This window comes from Saimiri boliviensis, chromosome X (genome assembly GCF_048565385.1).
Source record: "Saimiri boliviensis isolate mSaiBol1 chromosome X, mSaiBol1.pri, whole genome shotgun sequence".
Lineage (NCBI taxonomy): Eukaryota > Metazoa > Chordata > Mammalia > Primates > Cebidae > Saimiri > Saimiri boliviensis.
This window is the reverse complement of record NC_133470.1, coordinates 34,345,337-34,369,457: the sequence shown is the minus strand read 5'-3', so window position 1 is coordinate 34,369,457 and position 24,121 is coordinate 34,345,337. Positions and strand designations below refer to the sequence as shown.

The 24,121-nt window shown below is 36.1% G+C and overlaps 1 protein-coding gene across 1 annotated transcript in view; it reads right to left on the bottom strand.

The window, feature by feature from the left end:
* CYBB (cytochrome b-245 beta chain) overlaps nucleotides 1–23,511 on the bottom strand; it is a 33,814-nt gene extending 10,303 nt beyond the window's left edge. The window contains exons 1-8 of the mRNA XM_003924055.4: nucleotides 23,334–23,511; nucleotides 20,633–20,728; nucleotides 19,220–19,330; nucleotides 10,841–10,925; nucleotides 9,081–9,226; nucleotides 6,770–6,960; nucleotides 3,821–3,950; nucleotides 1,595–1,687 (exon numbers count right to left, since the gene is read on the bottom strand). Coding sequence (XP_003924104.1) covers nucleotides 1,595–1,687; nucleotides 3,821–3,950; nucleotides 6,770–6,960; nucleotides 9,081–9,226; nucleotides 10,841–10,925; nucleotides 19,220–19,330; nucleotides 20,633–20,728; nucleotides 23,334–23,378 — 897 coding nt within the window. The 5' untranslated portion in view covers nucleotides 23,379–23,511. The remainder of the gene's footprint in view (nucleotides 1–1,594; nucleotides 1,688–3,820; nucleotides 3,951–6,769; nucleotides 6,961–9,080; nucleotides 9,227–10,840; nucleotides 10,926–19,219; nucleotides 19,331–20,632; nucleotides 20,729–23,333) is intronic.
* Nucleotides 23,512–24,121: the final 610 nt, after the last annotated feature.

Here is a 24,121-nt window from a genome sequence, read left to right as displayed (position 1 = left end):
ACTACTGAGTGGATAATTTTTTAAAAAAACAGGACATAGTGAAGAGCAATAAAAAAAGTAATATACTGTTTATTTAGTGATTCCTAATACTTCCAGAAGAACTTTATATGTATAACTAAAGATAAACCAAGGGACATCAAAAGAAAGAAAAATCAATAGAAATAAAATAGCATAGCAGCTTCCTAACGTCAACTGCTATTGCTGGGCTTTTCTCAAACAGGGAGTTGTGGAAGAGTGGGAAATTCTTTTTTAAAAAAATTGTCAAACGTTTCCAGAACTTGTGACTTAAATGCATCTTACATGTTAAAGCTATAACCAATTTCCCTTCTGCTCTGAAATAAGGATTTGTAAAGCTCATTTTGAAAACAGAAAATTAAAATTATGTTGAAAATTGTTTACCATGTTGTAATTTTGTGTGGTGGAAACAATTTTTACCATATTGCAATTTTGCTATCACAGACACAAATGAGATGTAAGTAAATAAGGGGACAGCATTCTCATTGGAATACTTTTGGATAACATCTTGTTTCTCATACTTATTTATATGAGAAGAAAATGAATATCTATTTTCTTCACAGGAAAACAAGTTTTCCTTAAAAGTTTATTTAAGAAAAATACTTGTCTGGTTCAGTCATCTCTAGTCTAGTAAGGGAAATTTTGCAGCAACTTTTTTTTGCTGATTCGTGGAATTATTCGTATAATACAATATAAATTTCAGAAAGGGAGAACTGTTGTGGTTTCCTATATTTCAAGACTTCCAAATCCAGCTGAACTAACTTTACTATGATCCACCATAGACAGCAAATGAGGAAAGATAAGGTGGAGTACAGGAAGAATTTGGGGGTTTTGCAAAAACAACCCATAGTAGGGTTTTGGCAAATACCTTTTGAACTGAGTTGAATTGAATTAAATTTTATTTGCTAAAGATATACTTTCTTGGTGTTTCCTGAAATTATACCAAGGAGTTCTATTTACATTTATTTAGTTGGATATTTATTTATTTTGTGATGAGAAACAGATTAGCATTCAGGAAAAGCCACTCTAGACTTGGAGACAGGAGACAAAATTTGAGAGGCAGCTTAGTTACTAACTTGTCTGAAATTTGGGGCACTTCGACTTTCATATAGATTATTACATATACAGCACAGAAAAGGTGGTAGATAATCTGGAAAACCATCTCAACCTCTTGGCATCGGAAAATTTTAAGATTCAATTTATGCCCCTTTAAACTCACTTCTTTTTCTTTCCTGCTCTTAACTAGCCAAATAATGCCTCTGTGCCCTTCTCCTACACACACACACACACACACACACACACACACACACGGTGAATGGGGGAGATTCATGCACACAAACAACTTGGCTTCATTTTAACATCGAAAATGGTAACTTGTAGTTTCCCCAGTTAAAGGCCCAAACATTTGACTATTGAGCTAAGTAAATTGAAATAAATTATAGGTCTTCTCTCTGCTGTAACTTTAATTAAAATAAACTGAGTAAAAGACCACTCTGACCAATGCTATAGAAAAGTTGGATAGACTTGTCCGTGATATGGTTATACACTGACCACTAGTAATTACTAAACCAATCAATACCTTGGTGATGACCACCTTCTGTTGAGATCGCCAAAACCGCACCAACCTCTCACAGAGATACAGAAACATGGGACCTACTATCCACTTCCAAGTCTGTAATCAGAGCAAAAATGAAAGTGAGATGCTTAAAGTGGTAATAGATAACAAAATATTCAGAGGGGGAAAAATTTCAGAAGCCAAGTTAATCTTTGTAGACTTGCTTAAATATTTGACATTAGATAAATAAATTTTTTCTACAATGGAATATATGAAAATATCTGAAACTAAGATAATTTTGAGCCAGTAAAAGTAAACATTCTCCTTAGTCACATCGGGAAACTGTACTGACAATATAAAACTTTCCCAAGAGGAACTGCTCACAAGAGTGGGATTTCCCCTCAGTGTTGCAACTACAGTTGCAATAATCCTATAACAAAGCAAGGTTGGTTTCAGAATTAACATTTCTCTAAAGGGTAACTCAGCAACACAATATTTTTAATGCAACATTGTGATTGCTTTCTCTTAGCTATGTAGTCACAGTGATAAATTTGCAAGATGACAGATTTTATGCAAGAGTTTGGCTGTTTCTCCAATATTTTGATAAATTCTGGGGGTATGCAATGCACTTGCTGAATGGAGACAAACCCAGAGCTTTTCAGACTTTAGGTATCTCTTGGGTCAGAACGTGCAGTGTTTCAGAACACTGGAATTACTCTGTAGCATTGTTGGTGGTACAAAAACATTGAGGCCAAACAGATCCATCCCGAGATGCAGCCAGCTGGATATCTGGTTTAATACCTAAAGTAGCAAAGAATTTTAGAAGGCAAGATTATCTAAAATATGACTTTCTGGGATGTATTCTAACAGAAAAAAAAGAGAGTGCTTCTCATCGTCTCACATATAATCTTTCTATGAAATTACTTTTACAGGGAACTTACTCTTGGAAATTGAGAGCACCTGAATCTCCCCAACTTCAGCCAAAGTTGAAGAATAAGATAAACAGTCTTCTGCTGTAGGCCTTTGTTTTGATGGGATAGATATTTAAAAGTCTCAAATCATCCATCTGTTTCCTGGGTGCTACTATGGAGCCCCACTGAATGGAGTCAGATTTGGATATTGCTGCTAGTATCTCTAGAAACTCTTTGAGATAGCTTTCTGTTAAGGTGCTAGTACTCTGACTCCAGCTGTCATCAAGGAATGTGCCTTCCCCTGCCCACAAAGGGACTGGCAATACAGGTCCCTTTTTATCCTTTCTATTGATGTCTGCATGTAGTGGAGCCAATTCACTGATTTGTCTGGTTGCTTTCATTAATGTGATAGGATGCTTAAAGATATTAAGTCCTCAGATAGTATGCTGTGTCTAGAGAAAGAGTAATCCTATGCTAAGAGAGTAGGAAAAAAGAAAAGAGAAATGAAATGGGATATTTGCCTTCATGTTATACTGTGCTTAAGGAAAAAAAAATCCTCTTCAGAAGCTCTGCACAAATGTTGATTTTTGCCTAGTTTTATACCAACAGCTAGCATAATAACCAACAAAGTATACTGTCTGCCAATTGGCGGAATGATATGATTACAAGGCCCACATCTTATTCCACGGAACAGTGATATGAGAATAGACAAAATGGAGCCCTTCAGAGTTCTCAATAGAAGAAAGAATTTCATTATGTATTTCCTTGGTTATTTGCCACATTTCTGCCTACCACATGATGCCATTGAGTGTTGGTATGAACCTGGCTGTTTAGCCTCCTTTATGCCTCATAAACAGAAAACTCCTAATGCCTAAAGGTAGCCTTACGTGCCACCTCATCAATTTCCCTTTTAAATCTGAAAGCTGTACAGAAAGTATCATGTGCTGGTATCTCAAGAGGTCCCTCACTCCTTATACATGATTTATTTGAGCTATTCAACTCAGCTCAAGATGGAATCCCTAGTATCCCCCTAAAAATCATTAGCTGGTGTTGTCATGAAGAAAAGAGATAGAACTTCTTGACTAAAATAGCACTTTTAAAAACACTATTTTTCCAAGTTTTATATCAGGATGTTGATAACAAAACAATGCAAAGCTTATTTTTCAAGAAAGAGTTATATCCAATAGGTATAGCAGAGAAAAGTAGACACATGTTTTGGCTGTTCCATGACATTTGTAATGGACATCTATGTAGATGTATAACATCTGTACGTGTTTCTTAGACACAGGTAGAGAATTGTCAGTAATGAACTGTAATAACAACAGTGAATTGTACATACCATAGGAGGGTTCCCAGCAAACTGAGGGATTGGGCATTTCTGTATTTTTCCCCATTCTGAGATTTTTTTTTCACACTCCATTGGATTGTGCTCTTTCAAACTCTTTGCTGTCTGCCCACGTACAATTCGTCTGGTAGAAAAATGTAAGTCCAGACCATTTAGTAATAGGAAATTAAACTGTTTTATTAAAAGATTCTAGACATATTTTAAGTGCTCTGATGTAGGTCCTGTACTTTTCACTTAAAAGTGATAGCTTATTGCTCCCTCTGAATAGATTAAAGAAAAGAAAATGTGTAATACTCAGCAATAGAAAAAAAAAACATATGTTCAATTACCAAACGGATATTTACATGTAACATTACAGAGGGTAAGTCTTGGATCATCAATATATGTTCTCTTAAAGGGAGAATTTATAATTCTGTCTCAAGTATCATTTTCATTTATGAGCAAACAAAAGCAGAAAGATTGCCAATCTAACAGAGTGACTGCTGGTCCATACAGTACCTTTATGCAAATTAGAAAAAGGTACCCTTTCTATAAGGATAGTCCTACAAGCAAAGGGCTCAATCATCAAAGTGGGCTAACTTTATATCGTCTTTGGCCAGCACTCACTACAGTGGACAACCCAGACAGTCATACACAGTAGCCCTGAAGCTTACCAGAAGTGCCTTATTTGTGGGTTCAGAAATTATCTAAATTAAACCCAAATTTTGAGACCAGTTTGAGATACTTAACATTATAGGGATTATGCCATTTTCACAGACATCAACAATAATAGTGTGTACCTTGAAGTGCTCAGAGCCCATCTATTTCAATTCAATAAATGTTAGATGAGCAACTACCAAAACATAAGATAATTATTGGTGATAGAGAGAGGAAAGCACAATGTTGAGTAGACATCAAGGAACATAAATGACAGCATCTTCAGAATATATAAGAAAAAAAGACACAGAAAACCCATTCTAAAAGTTTGTTTTGGAGACCTAAAATTTATTGTGTCATTTGGTATATTCTGAGAATGTTTTAATTCAAGTTTATTAACCACTTATTTTTATCCTTAGGTCTTGAGGAAAAGAATTATCATATATTGAGTACCTATCATGTGCCAGGCTTGGGGAAAGAAATTTTGCACAAATCATATCGGTTAATCCTCATGACAAGCCTGAGAGGCAAGTGTTATTACCCCCATTTTACATGAGAATGTAAATCAGAATGATTTAGTAACTCAAAGAAAAATGTTTTGGTGAAAACAATTCTGTTTTGTGTCAGACAGCTTTGGGTTTAAATTTAAGTTCTACTCCTTAGTAGTGTGGTGGACTCAGGTAAATTATGCAACTTCTTTTGAGCCTCAGTTCCTTCAGATGTAAAACAGGCATAATAGGAACTCATTAAAGGTTCATCATAATAAGCAATTTGCATGATGTATAAAAAAATGTCAGACACAAAGCAAGTGTCCAGAAAATAACTACTGAAGTTCAAAATGCCTAAGTTTCCATGGGAAGTAAATGACAGAAAAATAATCTGATTTTCTCCTTCTCAATGCTAGGACCAGGAGTCCAGAAACCTGCATTTTAAACCCAATTCAGCTGCTACAGAATCATGAGACTGTAAGCAATCACCTAACCAGTGTAAGTAGCAGATTATTTTCAAGTGGAGGAGATAAACATGTCTCCTCTGTCCGCTTCAGAGGAAGATGAATATCTGTGAAACTATACAAACAGAAAGTGGTGGAATTACTAAATTAGAGAGGGGAAGAAATTCGTTCTCTTCTCTAGGATTACCTAAAACACTGGATTATGAGTAAGTCTCATTTAAAGATACTTGAGTGATTTAGCAGTCAAGAGATTCTTGGTCTATACTGATTTATCCATGCTTAGAAAGAGTTTATCAGGGGTCACAGTCAGCAAGTAGATTAAGAATGCTCAATGCAGCTTTCCCCACCCTTCCCCTTTTTCAACCTCATGTCTTGGCCACCAGCTGGGCTCTGAACAGATGGAGTCTTGAGCTTCTACTTCCTTCACTGCTAATTTCCTGGAGCCCTATACCCACCAGGGAACGTCCCCAGGCCTGCCTTTATGTGCAGGTGGTATGAAACAGTAGAAAAAAGGAAACTTGGTATGAAAGAGGATTTTCAATCAGGCAAACTCTCCTAACCACACAGCCAGGCGCTGTGTGTCTCTAAGAGAACATTTATCACAGCCTGTTTTAGACTACCTGGGCTCCAATCTCAGCTGGGCCACTTACCAGCTGGGTGGCTTAGGCTACATATATTAACATTTTAGTTCCAAATTTCTTGCCAAAATTGCTATCCCCAAGAAATGGTGACAGTGAAAGATCTATACATTTATGGGATGAAAAGAAATATCTCATGTCAAACCCTTAGCACAGACCCTTAATAGAAGTTATCTGTTACTTTCATTATATTAGAATGTTTGAAGGCATTACCCATGTATCTTTCCTGCTTGTATTTCCCGCAGTGCCTGAGATAGGTCCTTCTACATAGTAGGCAACAAATAAATGATTGTGGGGCTTAAATAAAAACTTATTATACTATAACAAACCTCTTCAACTGATTAATCATTAACTCATCTTGTTTGGAGGTTTGTCTAATTGACTAGTGATTAAATCATAAGGGTCACCTTTGCAGATATTCTGGATCCTACCAGTGCTCTTAACATGTTTTATACACTTGCAAAGATACTCAGACTTTGGTGTATTTTTCAAGCTTGCTATAAATAACTGCACTATGAATAGCAATTACATATGTGTATGAAACAAAAATGCCAGTGCTGAGTGGTTTCTACCAAACTGACCTCTGCTGTCCCCTCACATTCCCTTAGCAGACAGGCTAACCACACACAGGCAAGGAGGTCACTGTGTCTGTAATAGAGCATCATGCCTAGACATTGAGGGACATGCAATCTTTGACTACAGAGTTTAAACACTCACTCAGCTCCATGAATGGCAAGGCCAATGAAGAAGATCACAAAGAGATGATGTGTGTACCAAAAGACTTCAAAGTAAGACCTCCGGATGGTTTTGGTGGAGGAGGTGATAATTAATATGAGGCACAGTGTGATGACAACTCCAGTGATGCCTGCCAAGAGGGTCACAGCCAGGTACAGGCCTCCTTCAGGGTTCTGTAAGATATAAACACACACACACACACACACACACACACACACACACACCCCATTATAGGTTCTCAAATCTCGAATGCAGGACTATTATATAGTGTCCAATGTATAGAACAATAGGTATTTCCACTCCCTCCTTGAATAATTCTCATCATCCCTCACAGAGAGATATGGACTTGAAATAGATGTTTCTAAATTTTAAAATGTCTTACATGGTTAAGGTGTCATAGGAAATGTGAATTGATATACTTAAATAATTATTTCTAAGGGGGTATCAAATAAAGGAACTCAATCAACTATAGGATGTCCTAAAAGTTTCTGAAGACTCTTTCTGCCTTTGATTTTGAAAAGGTGATAGTGCTTAGTTTGCAAATACATTCTGGGAATGCCAAATATCATCAGCTGTGTTCCCCAGAAGCAGATCTTAAGATGAGACTTCATGGGCAAGTGACTTAGAAAAGATGTGCTCCAAGAGAAACTGGTAAGAGAGTGGGGAATAGGACAGAAAAGACAAGTAAGCCAAGCAAGGAGGTAAAATCGGGCAGTCTCCCGGGGAATAGCTTCAACCTGACCCTGCAAAGGAACTCTGGAGGGTAAGCTACAAATCAGAGTTTATCCTGACTCGAGGCAAGGAAGCCAGACTTTCATAGTCTGCATCCACCAGTTATTGGCTAAGGATTGCATAGGAACAGGTAAACTATTCATTCCCCTACTCTCCACCTTCCAAGATCTCTGAGCCTGTGAGCAAGGGGACTCTAGTAGCCCCTGGGCAGTCTTCTGAGGAAGAAACACAGTTACAGGTTATTGAAAATGAAAGCATTTAGAAGAGTGGGAGAACATAGTAAAAGTGATCCAGAGCATGATAGTGTAGGCTCACCTAGTTATGTTCACGTTGCCACCCTCATGTATCATTGGGCAAACAATAAACAATTTAAAAGAAATATTACCCAACATATTGTAGAAGAAAAAAACTGTTTTTTATGATGCTTAATTCTGTGTTTAATTCTGTGCCTAGGTGTATCAGGCAAGTTTTTCTCATGTCAGTCTGAGGACAATTTTTTTTTTTCAAAACTAAGGATGTTCTCTAAAGACAAGAAAACATTTTTGGAATTCAGTGCATATTAATGTGATTTGGTCATCTTCCCAAGTCACTGGGTGCATGAAGACTTGGAGCTGCTGTCTCTGAGTGTAGGAAGCTTCAACAGCTGCTGGGATGGAATAAGTTCTTCTAGATACCCTCTTGGCTGCTTCTAGAGAACTGCTGAGTTACTCCCAGTGTACCTATGCTTCTCAAGGAATGACAATTAGCAGACATAGGCCATCCCTCAGATATTGTTCGTAAGAAAAGACAAAGGCATCACTGACAACTGTCAGCTGGTGTCTGGCCTTACACTAATACTTAGGCCAGGAAGTTCGCTACTTCACATAAATAATTTCATAAAACACCAACATCAGACGAGGTCACTCTGTGACTATGATAGAGTGAGATAAAAACAAAATCTCTCCAAAATCATGTCTGATCCTAGACAATGACTACTGCTTCTTTTTCTATCATAGATTTAGTCCTATTCTGTTCCCTCTGCCTCCTAAGAAAAATAATTAAGATACCTAATCTGAGAACTACACCCAATTCCTGACCGTAACTGATCCAGAGAAAATTCTTGCATTCTTAAATTCTCCCCTAAACCATCTAACAGAATCCTAAATCCTATAACATGTTCTACTTTACATCCCCTTGAGATGCCCAGAGTTCCTCAAGGTGTTAGATTTCTTTTGCAGTAGCAAGTAATAAACCAAACCTTGTTTGACTAGACATGTGTTCCCAGCTTTCTTTTACTGGTGGGCATAGTCACAGGTAAGCCTGAGTTACTCCAGGCCTCACATGTGCACATTCTCATGGGTGAGCTTAAAGACCTGGAAAACATCTAGAGACCTCCACACATGGGATGAGGAGTATGAGAGACATTTTTTTCTATACTCTCATTCTTGTAACCTACAGACTTGTCCCTCTGATGGTTAGCCAATTTTTTTTTTTTTCTGGCAAAGTAGAGGTCTTCACTCACTGAAATCTAATCCTCAATAATAATGGCCTAGAGAATATCTGAATCACATGAGAGGCTTACCTTGATTCTCTTTCGAGCAAAGTTGAGATAACTTTCATTTGGCCTGTCTCCAAGTTCAGAGAGTGCTATTGAATAAGGATCAGAATTGTTGACTCGGGCATTCACACACCATTCCACATTAAATAGATGTGCAATGGTGTGAATTGCTGAAAAGAGCAGAGAAGAGAAACAAAGAGAGTGAAGGGTATGCACAAATTTATCATAAGCTGGGTTTCTGGGACAGCCTCTGACTCTATGATAAGCCACAGGGAGATAAAGGGAGGCCTAGGAAAGTTATAAACAAGAACTGGGTCTCTAGAACCAGGGAGGCAAGACAATTCTAGTGGATAAGCTCCTCTCCAGTTGTGTAATTGTGAGAAAATGACTTAACTCTCTGGTCTTGATTTACTAATTTGTAAGATGAAGATGTTGAGCTATATGCTCCTAAAGGCCCAACCAAGTTATAAGATTCTACACAATAGTCTTAGTTTCTGAAGGTGTTTAGATATGCTTTCATTATCTCTCTGCATAATATATTTGGGCTCAATCAAGAAAACTTTCATGGAATGAATACCTAATTGCTGGCCCATTAACCTGACTCTGAAATTACCTCCAGAGAGAGATGACAAATTTGACTGAATTAATACAAATCTATGGCCATAAGGTATGAATGTCTTTCTTTTAAAAATTGCATACTTTATTAATAAACACTTACATAGGGCTTACTAGATATCAAGTACTGTTATAAGTGCTTCACAATGACTTAATTCTTGTTATAAGTGCTTCACAATGACTTAATACATTGACCCAGTGATGTAGGTACTATTAACATAGGCTCATCTTACAGATGAGGAAACTGGGACATAGACTACTTTAAAACCTTGATCAAGGTCATCAAGCTAGGAAGCAGCAGAATTACGAATCAAATCCAGTATATTTGGCACACAAATCTGTGCTCTTAATCTGTACACTATGCCAGTTTCTAACAAGATTTTAACATACATTTCTTTTGAACTATTTATTTGCCACTGCTCAAAAAGCCTGTCAGATCTACTAGTAGAAGAGAAATTCAGTTAAATGCCTGTAATCTAAGCCTATTTTACTCAGGCTAGGAACAGACTCTTTAAGGGCAGAGTACAAGTCTGCTTTATCATTGTGCTTATCTATTTTCTGGCACATGAATTATTTGTTGAGTGAATTAATGGAATTAGATAAGGGCCCCAGATACATCCCTTCTTGCACTGACATTACCACCCTAATAATTTAATAAATTTAATAATAATATATAATATCTATTTATACACATATATATGTATTGCATGGATACATGTAATAACAATAGTAATAATAATAATAAATGTATTTGGCTGATAAGGACTGTCTTGAGGGATTCTCAATTTATAATCCTATAGATTTACTGCAAAAAGTCCACAAATTCACTCGGGAAGCCAAGAACGTTTTTTAGAATAAATAAGCTTTTGTGTGTATTTTTGACAGTGGAAAGAACAGGAAAAGATGAAGACACTAGAATTGACTTTTCTGATGGCATATTTTCATTTTTATAGGAAAATCCTGAAATAAAAATGCTTTAAAACCTAAAGAAATAAATCCTAATATTGAAGTCGCAGAAAGTGTGGTAAATATGTTTGAGCAGAACTCAATACAACATATCCAGCCACCACTTAATCTAACTATAAAGACTGATTGATCTCTTACATAAAAGATAAATATTTATGAATAGAGGGAACTCTCTGGTTCTAAGTTTTCTTTAATCAACTTACCAGTGTGAAGTGCAATCATCCATGCCACCATTTTATGAAAGGTGAGATTCCTGTCCAGTTGTCTTCGAACTCTTGTTGAGCAGCACTTTGGATTAAGGGGGAAAAAATGGAATAGTAATTGGTCACAAGAAAGCTTGCTATGTGCCAGACATTTGATACATATTATATCATTTAATTTTCATGATCTCCCTACAAACTATATCATTGTATCTATTTTATAAATGAGGAAACTGAGGCTCAGAGAGATGCAGTCATCTTTCTCAGGTCAAACAGCCAGTAAGTGACATGGCTGGCTTAACTGGTATGTTTTCTGTTCTCATACTGGTGACATAAAGTCTCCCCTGGAATTCATTGCTTAAGTGTATAAAAATATAAATGTTGACAGAAAACATATCTAGCTACATAGTTTCTAGTTCTGATTAATTTACTCATTAAAAAAGGGTGTAGAAATTAATAAAGGACAAGACTGTCTTCACATACCTGATAGTCAAGCAGGGACACAGACAAGTGAACAGTTCTAGAAGAATTGAATAGTTTTCAAACAACACTGTTCTAGGACATACACATTATGAGACGAGAAAGAAGGGTACACCTGCCCATGTAGGTGAACAACATTACAAGGGAGATCATTGACCAAAAACGAATAGGCAAAATAACAGTAGCTAACATTTACAATATACAATAATATTTACAATAAAATAATACAATAATATTTACAATAGCTTCTGCAACCGTTTTATATGCATTGACTCATTTAATTTTTACATTAATCTTTAATGTAATTAATATAATACTTAATGTAATTAACCTTTAATGTCAGAATCGAATTAACTCTTTAATTCTTACATTACAATAACAGTTTAAGGAAGGTACCATTATTATCAGTACATAGCAGGTGAGAAAACAAAGGGATAGAGAGTTTACCTGGCATTAGGTCACACAGCTGATAAGTTGCAGAGCTGGGATTTAAACTCAGGCCATCTGATACTAGATTTTTTAACAACATTCTGATATTTCATACTGTGCATGATTTACTTTGGCATTAAAAATACTATTATACTCAATATTTTAGTGTATTTGATCAGCCTGCTCATGTTAGAAAATGTGAGTTTGAATCTCATTTCATGCCAATGCTTAAAGCAAGGGAAAAAACCAGTTTATGGTTGAATTACAGCTTTGCTCTCCTGAAAACTGGCCAATGTCTTGCTCTGGTTGCTTTGTTCCATAGTCTAAATGCACTGTCACAGAGATTCAGGGAACTTTAAGAACAAGAGAGTGAAATACCAAAGAAAATTTATGTATATAAAGTATCTGGTTCTAAAGGTTGTCTTCAATTTAAATACAGAGGTGTTTAATATTTGGCTTACTTATTTTTAATAAAATACTCTGATTTTATGAAAATATAATTGCATAGAAAATTGTTCTTACTCCACCATCTCTCTCTCAGTTAGCCATTACTAGGAAGGGCAGGAAGCTTAAACTATGAGGGCAGATTCTTGGAATTATAGAAATAGTAGTGAGGAAGACACTAGAGATTCCAGAAAAAGAAAAAATAGAATTAGGCTTTACTGAATTCCTTCTGTGAACCAGGGAGTTTACCCATAATCATTACCTCCTTAATGTAACAAGGAAAGTTGTAATGTCCTAATTTTACAGGTAAGAAAATTAAAGCTAAAATTGCACATTGGCTGGGATCCAAGTCTATTTGTCTATGAAAGGTTAATGCCCTTTTCTACCAAACCAAATGCAGGAATATAGTCACTATTATTCTAAGTGCCTATAAACCAGAGGCAAGAATTTCAGTGTTAGTATTCTATCCAGTAGGTGATCATAGAAAATGAGGGTAGAAATAAGACCGGGGAGGAAATCAATGAAGAGTGTATTATCATATCAGCTACCATGATCATATCATATCACTGGGCTCAGTCACACCAGGGAACTCTGAAAGACTGTGTAGAACTTGTCCCAAAGGTTTATCTTTTGTTTTTATTTTGTTCTTTGGTTTTGTTCTTTGGTTTTTACCTAACGGGTTAAGAAGCTTGGGTGTTCAACCACCAACTGCCACCTATGATTGGCTGAGGGCGGCTCTGAGGGCATCACCTCCCTAGGATTTCAGGCTTGCTCCAGGAGAAAGCTGAAAGCAAATCCCCAGGCAGAAAGTGAATGATGCTTGTAAAGCACAATTGTCGCATGGATCAGAAGTGTCAGTGCTTAGGGAATATGCCAATGGCATCGGCTACAATTAAATGTTGACCAGTGGAGCTGAGCAATGACTCACACTGTAGACAATGGTTTCCTATTTGAAATAAAAACTTGTAAAATAATTTTTTTCAAACTGAATGTTTTTGCAATAAAGAATATTTCACAGATCTGTTGGTGAAAAGTTGACTATCTTTGTTTTCTTGTATAACTGCCTTGCTTTTCATGTTCAAGTGCTGAAAGTTATTTTCTATTTTGTATTCTTTAAAATTTTAAGGAAATATCTTTTTCCTGTTTCTCAATTGCCATGTTCCTCTATCATTTTTTTTTTGGTGGTTCCTCAAGTTCCAACTTAATTTCCTCTATAGTTTCTAAGAGTCATTGTGTTAGACAGAATTCTAGAATGACCCCCAGTGACCTTATATAATCTCCTCCCCTTGAGTTTGGATAGGACTTGTGAAAATGATGAGACACCACTCTGTGATTTTGTTACCTTATATGGCAAAAGGGATTTTGCAGAGGTAAGGTTCCAAGTTGACTTTAGTAGGGAGATTATCTGGGCAGACAAATTCAATCATATGAACTCTTTAAATCTGGGTTTAGAAGTCTGAGATGGAGGAAGTCAGAGATTTGAAGCTCCGTTGCTGGCTGAAAGATGGAGGAGGGCATGTGGCAGAGAATGCAGGAATATCTAGGATATGAGTGATCCCTAGATGAAAACCAGCAAGGAAACAGTGCTACATCTGTAATGAACTGAATTCTGCCAACAAGAATGAGCTTGGAGGAGGGTTTTTACCTGGAGTTTCCAGGTGAGAATTTAGACCAGAAGGCATCTTGATTTCAGTCTTGAAACACTTTGAGCAGAGAACCCAGTCGCTGGGTGCTGCACTTGTGATCTACAGAACTGTAAACTAATAAACGGGGGTTGTTTTAAGTTATTGTGGTAATTTGTTACATAATAGATGACTGATACAGGAGTGGTGAAACTAGGATGGAATCCAAAGAATAAGAGAATGAGAATTAGTGGTGTTGGAAATCAGTACTAAATTACATTTCAGAGCAAGTTTTGTCTGTGTTGGTTCTCAGTCCTTTCACCTAGCCGTGTGACATTGAACAATGTACTCAGTCTCCAGTTTCCTCACCTGTATAATTATCATAGTTCATCCCTCATATCCCAATTGCATATGTTCATTGACAGGTATTTTATAAATATTTGATGTTATTTTGTATCATTATTTAAGTTTTTAGTTAGTATGGCTGCACTCTCCAGCTAGCAGGTAAGCTTCCTATGTGAAGAACGGTAAGACATGTACTTTAAAAAAGTATTTAATTAGTATTTGCTTGGATAAACGAAGTACATTTTCATTGCCCTGGAACTGAAGATAATGATACTAAACCTACAGAGATGTATTTACCCCCATATCTATACTTGCCACACTGTTCTTTTCTATTTGTTGACAACTCCTTTTGAAATATTTTGGGGAAAATTCACTGGCTCCTGCATGCCAAATTTAAAGAATATGGTTTTGTTGTGGAACCTACACTGTACAGTAACCATAGTCCTATCCTTATCATCATCCTCACCATGTATCATAAAAGTGTGAAATAATAGATGTTGATGTCCCCTGATAGCTTTAACTATAGATCTTTAGAGAAAAAGTAACTGAAAGCCAGAACAGTGGAGAGATGTGATTGGGAAATACATTGTCCATTCAATGATACTCCATTTAATCTTAATAAGTAATTTTTAAAACCTAGTTAATATAAAACACAAACATTATATTGAAAGGAAAAAGAGAGATTACTAGTCACTAATGGATCAGTGGAGTGGGTCCAACCATCAGACCACCAATCCCTAGTTTTTCCCATCTACTCTCTTTGGCATGGTCAGGAATGGCAAAAAAGAAAAAAAAAATCAAAAAAGAAGCCACAAGTCATGCTGATACTGGGCTTTTAAGAAGACCATCTCCCTACTACTTCCTTAAAAAGGAGGCAAGACAACCAGTTGGTAGCATAGGAAGGAAGGACTTTCATGTCTGTGACTGACCATAATTTTTTGTTTCTCATCACCATGCAGATTGCATTTATATGCTTTGAGTTACTTCTAAATTATTGCCAGCCACTCCCCACTTATCCAAGTTTTTCATCATGCCCCATAGCTTCCTTACCAACTTACTTTACTTTCTGCCATTGGCTTCTAAAGGGAAATTTCTCTGTTACTGTCACTTAAAGCCTTGCCCAATTTCAATAAACTGCCATTCTAATGCAAGGGAGATTATTGAGTCACTTCAGCAGATTTCTATGCTCTATTGAAACTGAGTGAGAAAAAAAATTTCAAGAAAATGGGAAGTGGAACTAAAAGGAAGTGCATATTTTATGGGGTGTAACCCTTATGTTACAGAAACTCAAAACCTCTATTATTTTATGCTTGATCTTACCACACAACCATTAATTTATCTGATTTAGATATTTATATTCAATTTGGAGAAATTGCAAAATCCAACTTTGAATCTACAGAAATCAGGCAAAGAGGTTGACAGTAATGTCCACACCTGCTGGCAGTAGAGTGTGTGATAAATATGAATAACATTACCTTATTTGCATAGCACTGTTTATAATTTGGAAATTCCATGTTTATTCTCTATGTCTTCTGTAACATTCTAAGTTGCTTAAGTTCATGGCCCATCTATACCTCACTTTTTACTCATCATATGTCCCCAGTCCTTAGCACATAGATGGAACTCAACAAATATTTATTGACTGACAACTCAGTAATTGACAGACTTATTCAATTAATATGTTTTAGAACAACATATGCCTTCTTACATTTGCATTAGTTGACCTGTTTTTCAACTAAAAAAAAATATGAAACAGAAAGCCCAAAAGACTCGTGCTAGACCACATGATTAGAGATAGAGGCACACTGAGTGCCTCTGACTCCCAGACTGTATAAGGTAACAGATAAAAACCTCACCCTCTCATCTTCCTGTTTCTTTCTGATCTTAAGACGAGGACTGCCATCCAGCTAGAAATTAGTTTCTGCATGGCAAGCTGGGGGTAATTAAGGGTTCCTCAGAGACTTTTGTATGCTGAGCTAAATTTACCCTTTCTCCATTTTTCTCAACAAAGCAGTCTGAGAGCCTTTACCCCTACATTTCCTGGGGTGGTGAGGTGGGCAACCCTGGAGCTTTCTTTCTCTAGGTAACCAGAAGCAAACTTACAAAGCAAAATTTCAATGATTGAGACCTCTAGAAACTCAATGCAAGTTTGTGGCTATTTTGCTCATATAGTGTCCTATTATTGAGTCCTTGTATTTACAACATCCTTGTCATTTCTAGTCTAGGTTACTTGGCATGCTCAAACAACACTCATATCTATAATGGCTTTCTAAGATCATCATACTGCAACAGCACAGTATCAAGAAGTTTTGGCAGCATGATTTAAAGTGAATGGGCTCTGGGGACACAATGACCTGGCTTTGAATGCCAATACTTCCATTTAATTTTGTTCCCACTTTACTGGCTTGATGTGCAGATTTCATGAGGTGAATTCCATTAAGCTTCAATGAGTGGCAGCTATATGATTTATAGCATTAGTCTTGACAGACTCATTTATTTTAATGCCAATCAGAAAAGAAGTTTTATTTGAAAAGTTCACATTTCAGGTTAGGAATCCCAGAAGAAACTACATGCTTGATCTATGAAAGAATATTGCTTGCTGCTAGTTTAAAATATTATTATTTTATATAAAGATCTATCTAATTATAGAGCCAAGGTTCTCTGCAATTTGAAGGACAGCCTCATTTCATCCCTGTCTTTAGAGACCCTCATGCAGATCTTCCCTCTTGGGTCACAGAGGGCCTAAAAGCTACCATTACAACATGTGCTGCTCATAGGACATGGTGCTCAATGGCAGTGCAACTTGGAATTGTGGAGTAACCAAGATTTCTTAATAGACCATCTTGGTGAAAACATTGCCTGTTTCTCAGCCTTTACTTCCTCTAAATAGAAACTATTCTAATGGGGGTAGGAAGAATAAAATTGAATTGTGACTCCTTAGAAATAAGGAACTGGCCGGGCAGGTTACTCATGCCTGTAATCCCCACATGTATGGAGGCGAAGGAGGGAGAATCACTTGAGCCCAGGAGTTCCAGGCTGCAGTGAGCTATGATCGTACACTGCATTCTAGCCTGGGTGATAGAGAACCCAACTCAAAAATAAGCTATAGTGCATGGGCTTCATTTAGCAAATGTTCACAGTGCACTTATGATATATTAAACATCATACTTTACAATAGGTAGCTCACTAATAAAACTTTCAATTGAGTGTAATTTTACCTCTGTGATTTCTGAAATTTAGAAGATTATTTGGAAATCCTTGTAATCAATGTCTAATACAAAGTGCTGTTGTTAGTTTTTGGTTTTGATTACCTATCTGTTTACAAGACAACATTGTGTGGCATAGAATTTATGGCTTAAGGAAAGGAACCTCATCACAGAATTTTTCAGAGGAAAATATCATGACTCTTTCTGGAATATCTCAAACTGGTTATCAACATTCTTTTTCTTTTCTGATAAAGTAGAGATGTTAGAGTTATTTCTGCCAACTTTTACTTTAGACTTGTGAGAGCCCAATTTTGGCAGTTGGTTTAAGATGAAATGTTATTTTCTAAATAGTTAACACATAAAAGCTAAATTATAGCCTCTAGTCCTATATTAGTAAATTGAGTGTTGTATGTTCTTAAAGAAAAAAAATCCTTCTTTGGATCAGCATGAATTTAGTATAACTAAGAAAAATGAGGCTGAGTTCAAGGCAAGTTACACATGTTATTACAGTTTAGTTCACTGCCTCCTTCACATATTCTATAATTGCCAAATTAAGCATGAACTCCTCAACTATACATATATGGTTCTAGTTTACCAGCACAATCCTACCCCTCTTTTCCAGTTTTATGTCAGGCATCTGCCCTGTACAATTCCTACATTCCCACAACAGTAGTTTGCTTTCTGCTCTCCTCCATAAATGATCTCTACTTAATAAGTAACTTTTTCAAAAAAGCTTATTACACTTTTAATTAAAAAAAAAAAAAAAAAAAAAAAAACAGAAGCTACTAGTCGTTAATGAACTACGGAATTGGTCCCACCAGGACACCAATCCCTACTTTTTCCCAGCTACCCTCTTTGGTATGCTGAAAATAGTTATAATGAATAGCTATTATAACTGGTGGCAAAAAATAGTTATAATAATAATAATACAAAGAGAAGCTAAGGCTGTCCCAATTCTTGGCCTTCAAGAATATGATTTCCTCACTATTTCCTGTGCTTCTGTCCATGCCATCTTCTCCATGTAGGATGCCTTTCTCTCGCATTTACACCTCTTAGAAGCTTATTTATTTTTAAATGTTCATCTCTAATGTCACCTCCTCTAAAAAGCCCTTCTTCATCCCCTGCCCCACCTGACACAAATTCTCTCTTGCTTCCCCATAGTATTTTATTTGTAAAACGTTGTGGGACCCATCATATTTTGCTTTGTATCTTATTTATTTGAGTACATTTGTAGATTTTAAGTTCCTTGTTTGTCATCTTTGTATAGTAATACTAATGAGAAATTTATATTCCATTTTAATGCGTTACAGGTTCTTCCTACAATTTTTTTTCCCTTCTAGTACAGTACATTTAGCAGATTACTAAATTGTTGAAGTGAGAGTCAAAGGAATTCTGAGCACTTGGAAAGCTCTATGCTCCCCAGTTCCATAAAGCCAACACTTCTTGATCACATTCATTATAGTGTGACTCTGTCCATTGACTCTATCTCCTTGGGATGTTATCCACAGAAGATATTTCCTCTGACTTAAATATTTTTGAATGACACTGAAAGATCAACTCCCAAATATCACATGTCAACTTCCTAAAGCTCTGTATATATGCATATCTATTATATATATATGTGTGTGTGTGTGTAAGCGTGTGCATGTGTGTGCTACTTTATTGCTATTGTTGAGGTATAGGTGGTTTTGTGTGTTTTTTCAAAATTTGTTTTTCAAATAGTTGTCTTAGGGAGCTCCATCCTCAAATAGTATGGAAATATGCTAGAGAATGGTTTGGCTCATGAATATTCCACAGAAGCTGGAGCTTGATGGCCTTTGAAAATTAGAGGAACTTAGTAAAACATTTTCTCTTACCGCACTGGAACCCCTGAGGAAGGACAGCAGATTTCGACAGACTGGCAACAGAATCAGCATGCAGTTGAAATTCAGGCAGGCTGCAGGGGCCCTGGCCAGGGCCAACGCTGACTAGAAGAGGCAAGAAAGGGAGCAGAGTGACTCTTTTGAGCACAGAATGTGCCCTGTCCTCACTTCCCCAAGGTTCTCAGTCACACACCAGAGACACCAAGTGATCTGGACAGGAAGGTCCTTCAGAGCCAACAGTTTTCCTTTAGGGCTAGCTAAGACCCTTCGTTTTCATCTGAAATTGACCATTTTCCCTAATTCAATATTTTTTTATTAAAATTTTCAAACATAAAGAGAAGTTGAAAGAAATTTACAGTAAATACCTGTCTATTCAACTCCCAGATTATACCTTTCATGCTTGCTTTATCACATATCTATCTATCCATTCCTGTATCTGTTCATCAACTCATCTAATTTTTGATGCATTTCAATGTAAGTTACAGACAACAGTTCACTTTCCCCTAAACACTTAAGGTGCATATCAATAACTAGATTTAAGTATCAAAACTTTTAAAGATTTAAAATATTTTCTTAGCACTTATATTGATCTTAACAGTAACTTAAATTTGTATGGTATAATGCTTTGGCATTATAATTATTATCTGTGTAATGTCTAAAGAAGTTGCATATTTTGGAGGGAGAAAGCATCAAAGTGAATAAGTTAACAATAATTATAATAATATAGTATAATTACATGCTATAATTATAGCATTTCTATTATTTACAATACATATAATAATTAATATTGAGCAATTAAGTCATAGTTTCAGCATGATGTAACAAATGTTTTCTGGAGGCAAGAGGCCTGACAGTTCAAGGAAACTCAGAATACTAAAGGAACCAAGGAAACTGAAGGGCCTTCACTCTACTAGCCTAGTCAACAGATGTGGCCCTTGAGCAAATTCCTCAAGTCTCCATATCTAGACAGATATTGATTTTATGAAGATCATTTAATAACATGTGATTAGGAGCAGAGCTTTCCATGCAAAAAAGTAGCAGGAATCAGATAACTTAGAAAATATGGAAAGTCCCACTTGTCCCACACGTGTCACTTTCAGATGGATTGCTCCAGCCTGGCCTTCAATTTCAGAGTCAGTATTAGATTTCTCCTTTAAGATAAACAATGGCACATGGTTCTTGTGTGGGGAGGGATGACACTGGGCCCCTCTGCCCCACTTTTGTTGGTCCCAGACTGGAAGGTTTTAATGACTCTTGCCCAGGAAGTTGCAATGGAGGGAGTGAGGCTGATGGTACTGTTTGGGTTGGTCAGAATATTTACTTAAAATGCTAAAAGGAAGACGAACAAGAATGTCTGATGAGATATGTGAACCAGCCAATACTGCATTGGATGGAATTTATACTTACCCCAAGAAGTTTTCGTGTGTAAAAAAACGTTTCTGGAATAGCATAAACCCGGTAATACCAGACAAAGAGGAAGACGTTCAACCCCAGCCATACCAGCTGCACAAACAGAAATAATTGCATGAAGTTTTTGCATTTCAACAGTAGATTCCACACAAGATTGGAGTCAGATAGGGGTCAGGACTTCCCCAAGTCCAACTCTGACAAAGGTTGTGACAAAGGTGGGTGTAACCAGCTTAAAGCCAGCTCTTTCCTCAACAGTGTCACTGTATAATTAACTTTTCTATCCTCTGTTGTTTCCCATGATTGTTTTATGATTTGGCCAGTATGCCAAATTATCAGTCTAACATCACCCCTCCCTTTTTTTCTCCTCCTTTTTGCTTAATCTTAGATAGGTAGCTGATAGCAGGCCACTCTACTTAAAATGAGAAAGGAAGGCACCATGTTACTGCTTTCCCTCCACCAGTATGACACTGCATTCTCGTCTCACAGGTGCCACCCACATCCCTCTACCACACAATACTCCAGATAGTGAAGTCTCATCAGCGAAAATGCTAATACTTCCATTCTCCTTGGTTAGTTTTACTTAAGGTTTGAAGGAGAGAATATTGAGCATAGTGAGGGGCACGGGATTTACAACAAAAACAGCTTTCTAAATCATGACAATTCATTTTATGCTAAGCATTGATTGGATCAAGTGGCGACACTACCCAGTTCTCTACCTTCAGCTCCATAGTGATCTTTTCTCAACTATGCTTTGAAGCTATTAAATGCCATAGACACTTGATAATATTCTACTTTTTTTAAAGAAATAAATTTTAATATTTTTTAAAAGTTATTTTTAATTGACAAATAATTGTATACATCTATGGAATACAATGTGATGTTTTGATATATATATGTGTATATATATATATATATATATATATATATATACACACACAGCATGGAATGATTAAATAAAATTAACATTTATCACCTCATTTATCATTTTATGTAGTGAGACATTTGAAACTTACTCTTAGCTATAATATGTTTTCAAATATACAATATATCCTTATTAATTATGGTTACCTTGCTGTGTAATATATCTCAAAAATTCATTTATCTTGTCTCACTGAAACTTTATGATCACAATCCCCTCTTCCCTCAGTCTTTGGTATAATATTCTATCTTTACAAAGAAAAAGGTGCAAAAGCAACTTCCCAATTTCCTGACCTTGTCATTCTTTCTTTACTCTGACTTTCCAAGCTGTGTTTTCACTTTCAAGTGTATGAGTATATAATTTAGAAGAAGATCATCTCATGTGAAAAATTGTGGTAAGTGTTAAAAGTATAATTTAAACTTATTTTCTATAGAGGTTATTTGCTCTTTAAAATGGTGATAAGAAGTTAAGTTTACAGCTTCAAATTTTTAGAAGAATTCTCTATTGCAGTAGAATATTGGTTTGGCAATAAAACAATTTTATAAAAAATATATATGTTCTTTTTATTTTATTTGAGCTACTAATTTTCTTCTATATTTAAAATTCAAAGACTCATATTTTTCATGATAAATTTTTACAAATGTTCCATTCATATTCAATTCATAATTGTTCTTTTTAACATCTGTGTAATGCTTCTATTGGTTATCTAGAAAGTCTATTTAAAAACCACATTTCTATTTACCCAATTTGTCCATTATTGCTTTGCTGATAACACCATTTTAAGCGAATGGTGGATTTTCTTTATTTTAAAAAGTACAGAAGTTGGCTGTACTTTTTAAAAGAAAGAAAATCAACCATTTTAACTGTGGCGCATGCCTGTAATCCCAGCACTTTGGGAGGCCTAGGCAGACAGATCACCTGAGATCAGGAGTTTGAGATCATCCTGGCCAACATGGTGAAACCCTGTCTCTACTAGAAATACAAAAATTAGCTGGGCATGGTGTCGGGCACCTGTAATCCCAGCTACTCGGGAGGCTGAGGCACGAGAATTGCTTGAACACAAGAGGCAAAGGTTGCAGTGAGTCGAGATTGTGCCACTGCACCCCAGCCTGAGCAACAGAGAGAGACTCCGTGTTGAAAAAAAAAGATAGATTATATTGATTTATATATATACGATTATATATAATATATACATACTACATATATATGAATCTAGATGGCTTATTTCAATTCTTGTCTTTTGAATTTTTATAAATCTTGTAAATAACTCAAATTTAGATGTCTGAGAAAAGAAGATACTTATTTTGAAAAGAAATTTGAGAAATTTTATTACATTTAGTATAACTGCTGAAATAAAGGCTAATTTTTCATACATGAGTCAATCTTATACTTTTCTTTTAGAAAATGGTATAAAATTTCAATTGGTCATTTTTAAAGTAGTATAAACACATAGATATATGTGTCTGAGTAAACATTACTAAACAACTCAGAATCAGAGATCATTAGCATGAAATATTTTCTACTCCTTCTCTGAAATGCAGGCTAAGTTAGTCCTCCTAGGAATTCAGAAGTAAGCTAGAAGTGAGCCCCCAGATATGTTCTTTCTATTAAGGAATTTAGAAGAATGGACTCAGTCTGTTTACAGATAGATATATGTTCATACGGTGAATCAGTTTCAACACAATTTCCCAAGTGAACAAAAAAGATTTGGCCTATTTTAGTTCCAAGATAACCCCAAAAAGTCAGAGAATTTAAAACTTATCTCTTGTTGGTACTTACAATGACAAAAATGGAGAGCCCCTCATTCACAGCCCAGTTCCCCATGGTGGCAGAGGTTGAATGTGTTGTGTCTGCCTTTCTTCTATACTATGCTTCTTCTTCCAATGAGGAAATGAAAACAGCAGCCCTGGGGCAATCTGTTTCCTTTCTTTTATCAGAAATTGGCTAATAATCATTGGTCAACTGAAAAGCTTGTATTCATAAAAAACTTAAATCTTTAAACCTCAACAACTACAAAAAAAAGGTCTATAATGATACAGTCACAACTAAACCTAATTAAAAACGAAACCAATTTCTACAACTAAGAGAGAAATAACAGTGCATTTTATGGCATGTATTTTACACAGTGAACTAACTTTTTAACTAACCAGTTACCTGCTAGCAATTTTTAAGTCACTCAACTAGATATGATGTAAAACACATTAAGCAGGTGTGATTTTGACAGGCTGGAACAGCATTTATAGCCTTGTTGAGAAAAGTAGTGACAATTGCAATGTTTGATATTTACAAGATGCTTACTATGTGCCAATTTTATGTGCTATAATGTCTCTATATATGTGTATGTTCCTGTATAGACAATACACACACACACACACACACACACACATATATGAAGTGAAACATACATATACAAATACAGATGTTTTGGTCAATGCTGAACCATATGTATGACAGTTGACAATATTATAAGATTATAATAGTGTTGGCCAGGGATGATGGCTTATACCTGTAATCCCAGCACTTTGAGAGGCTGAGGCAGGTGGATCACTTGAGGTCAGGAGTTTGAG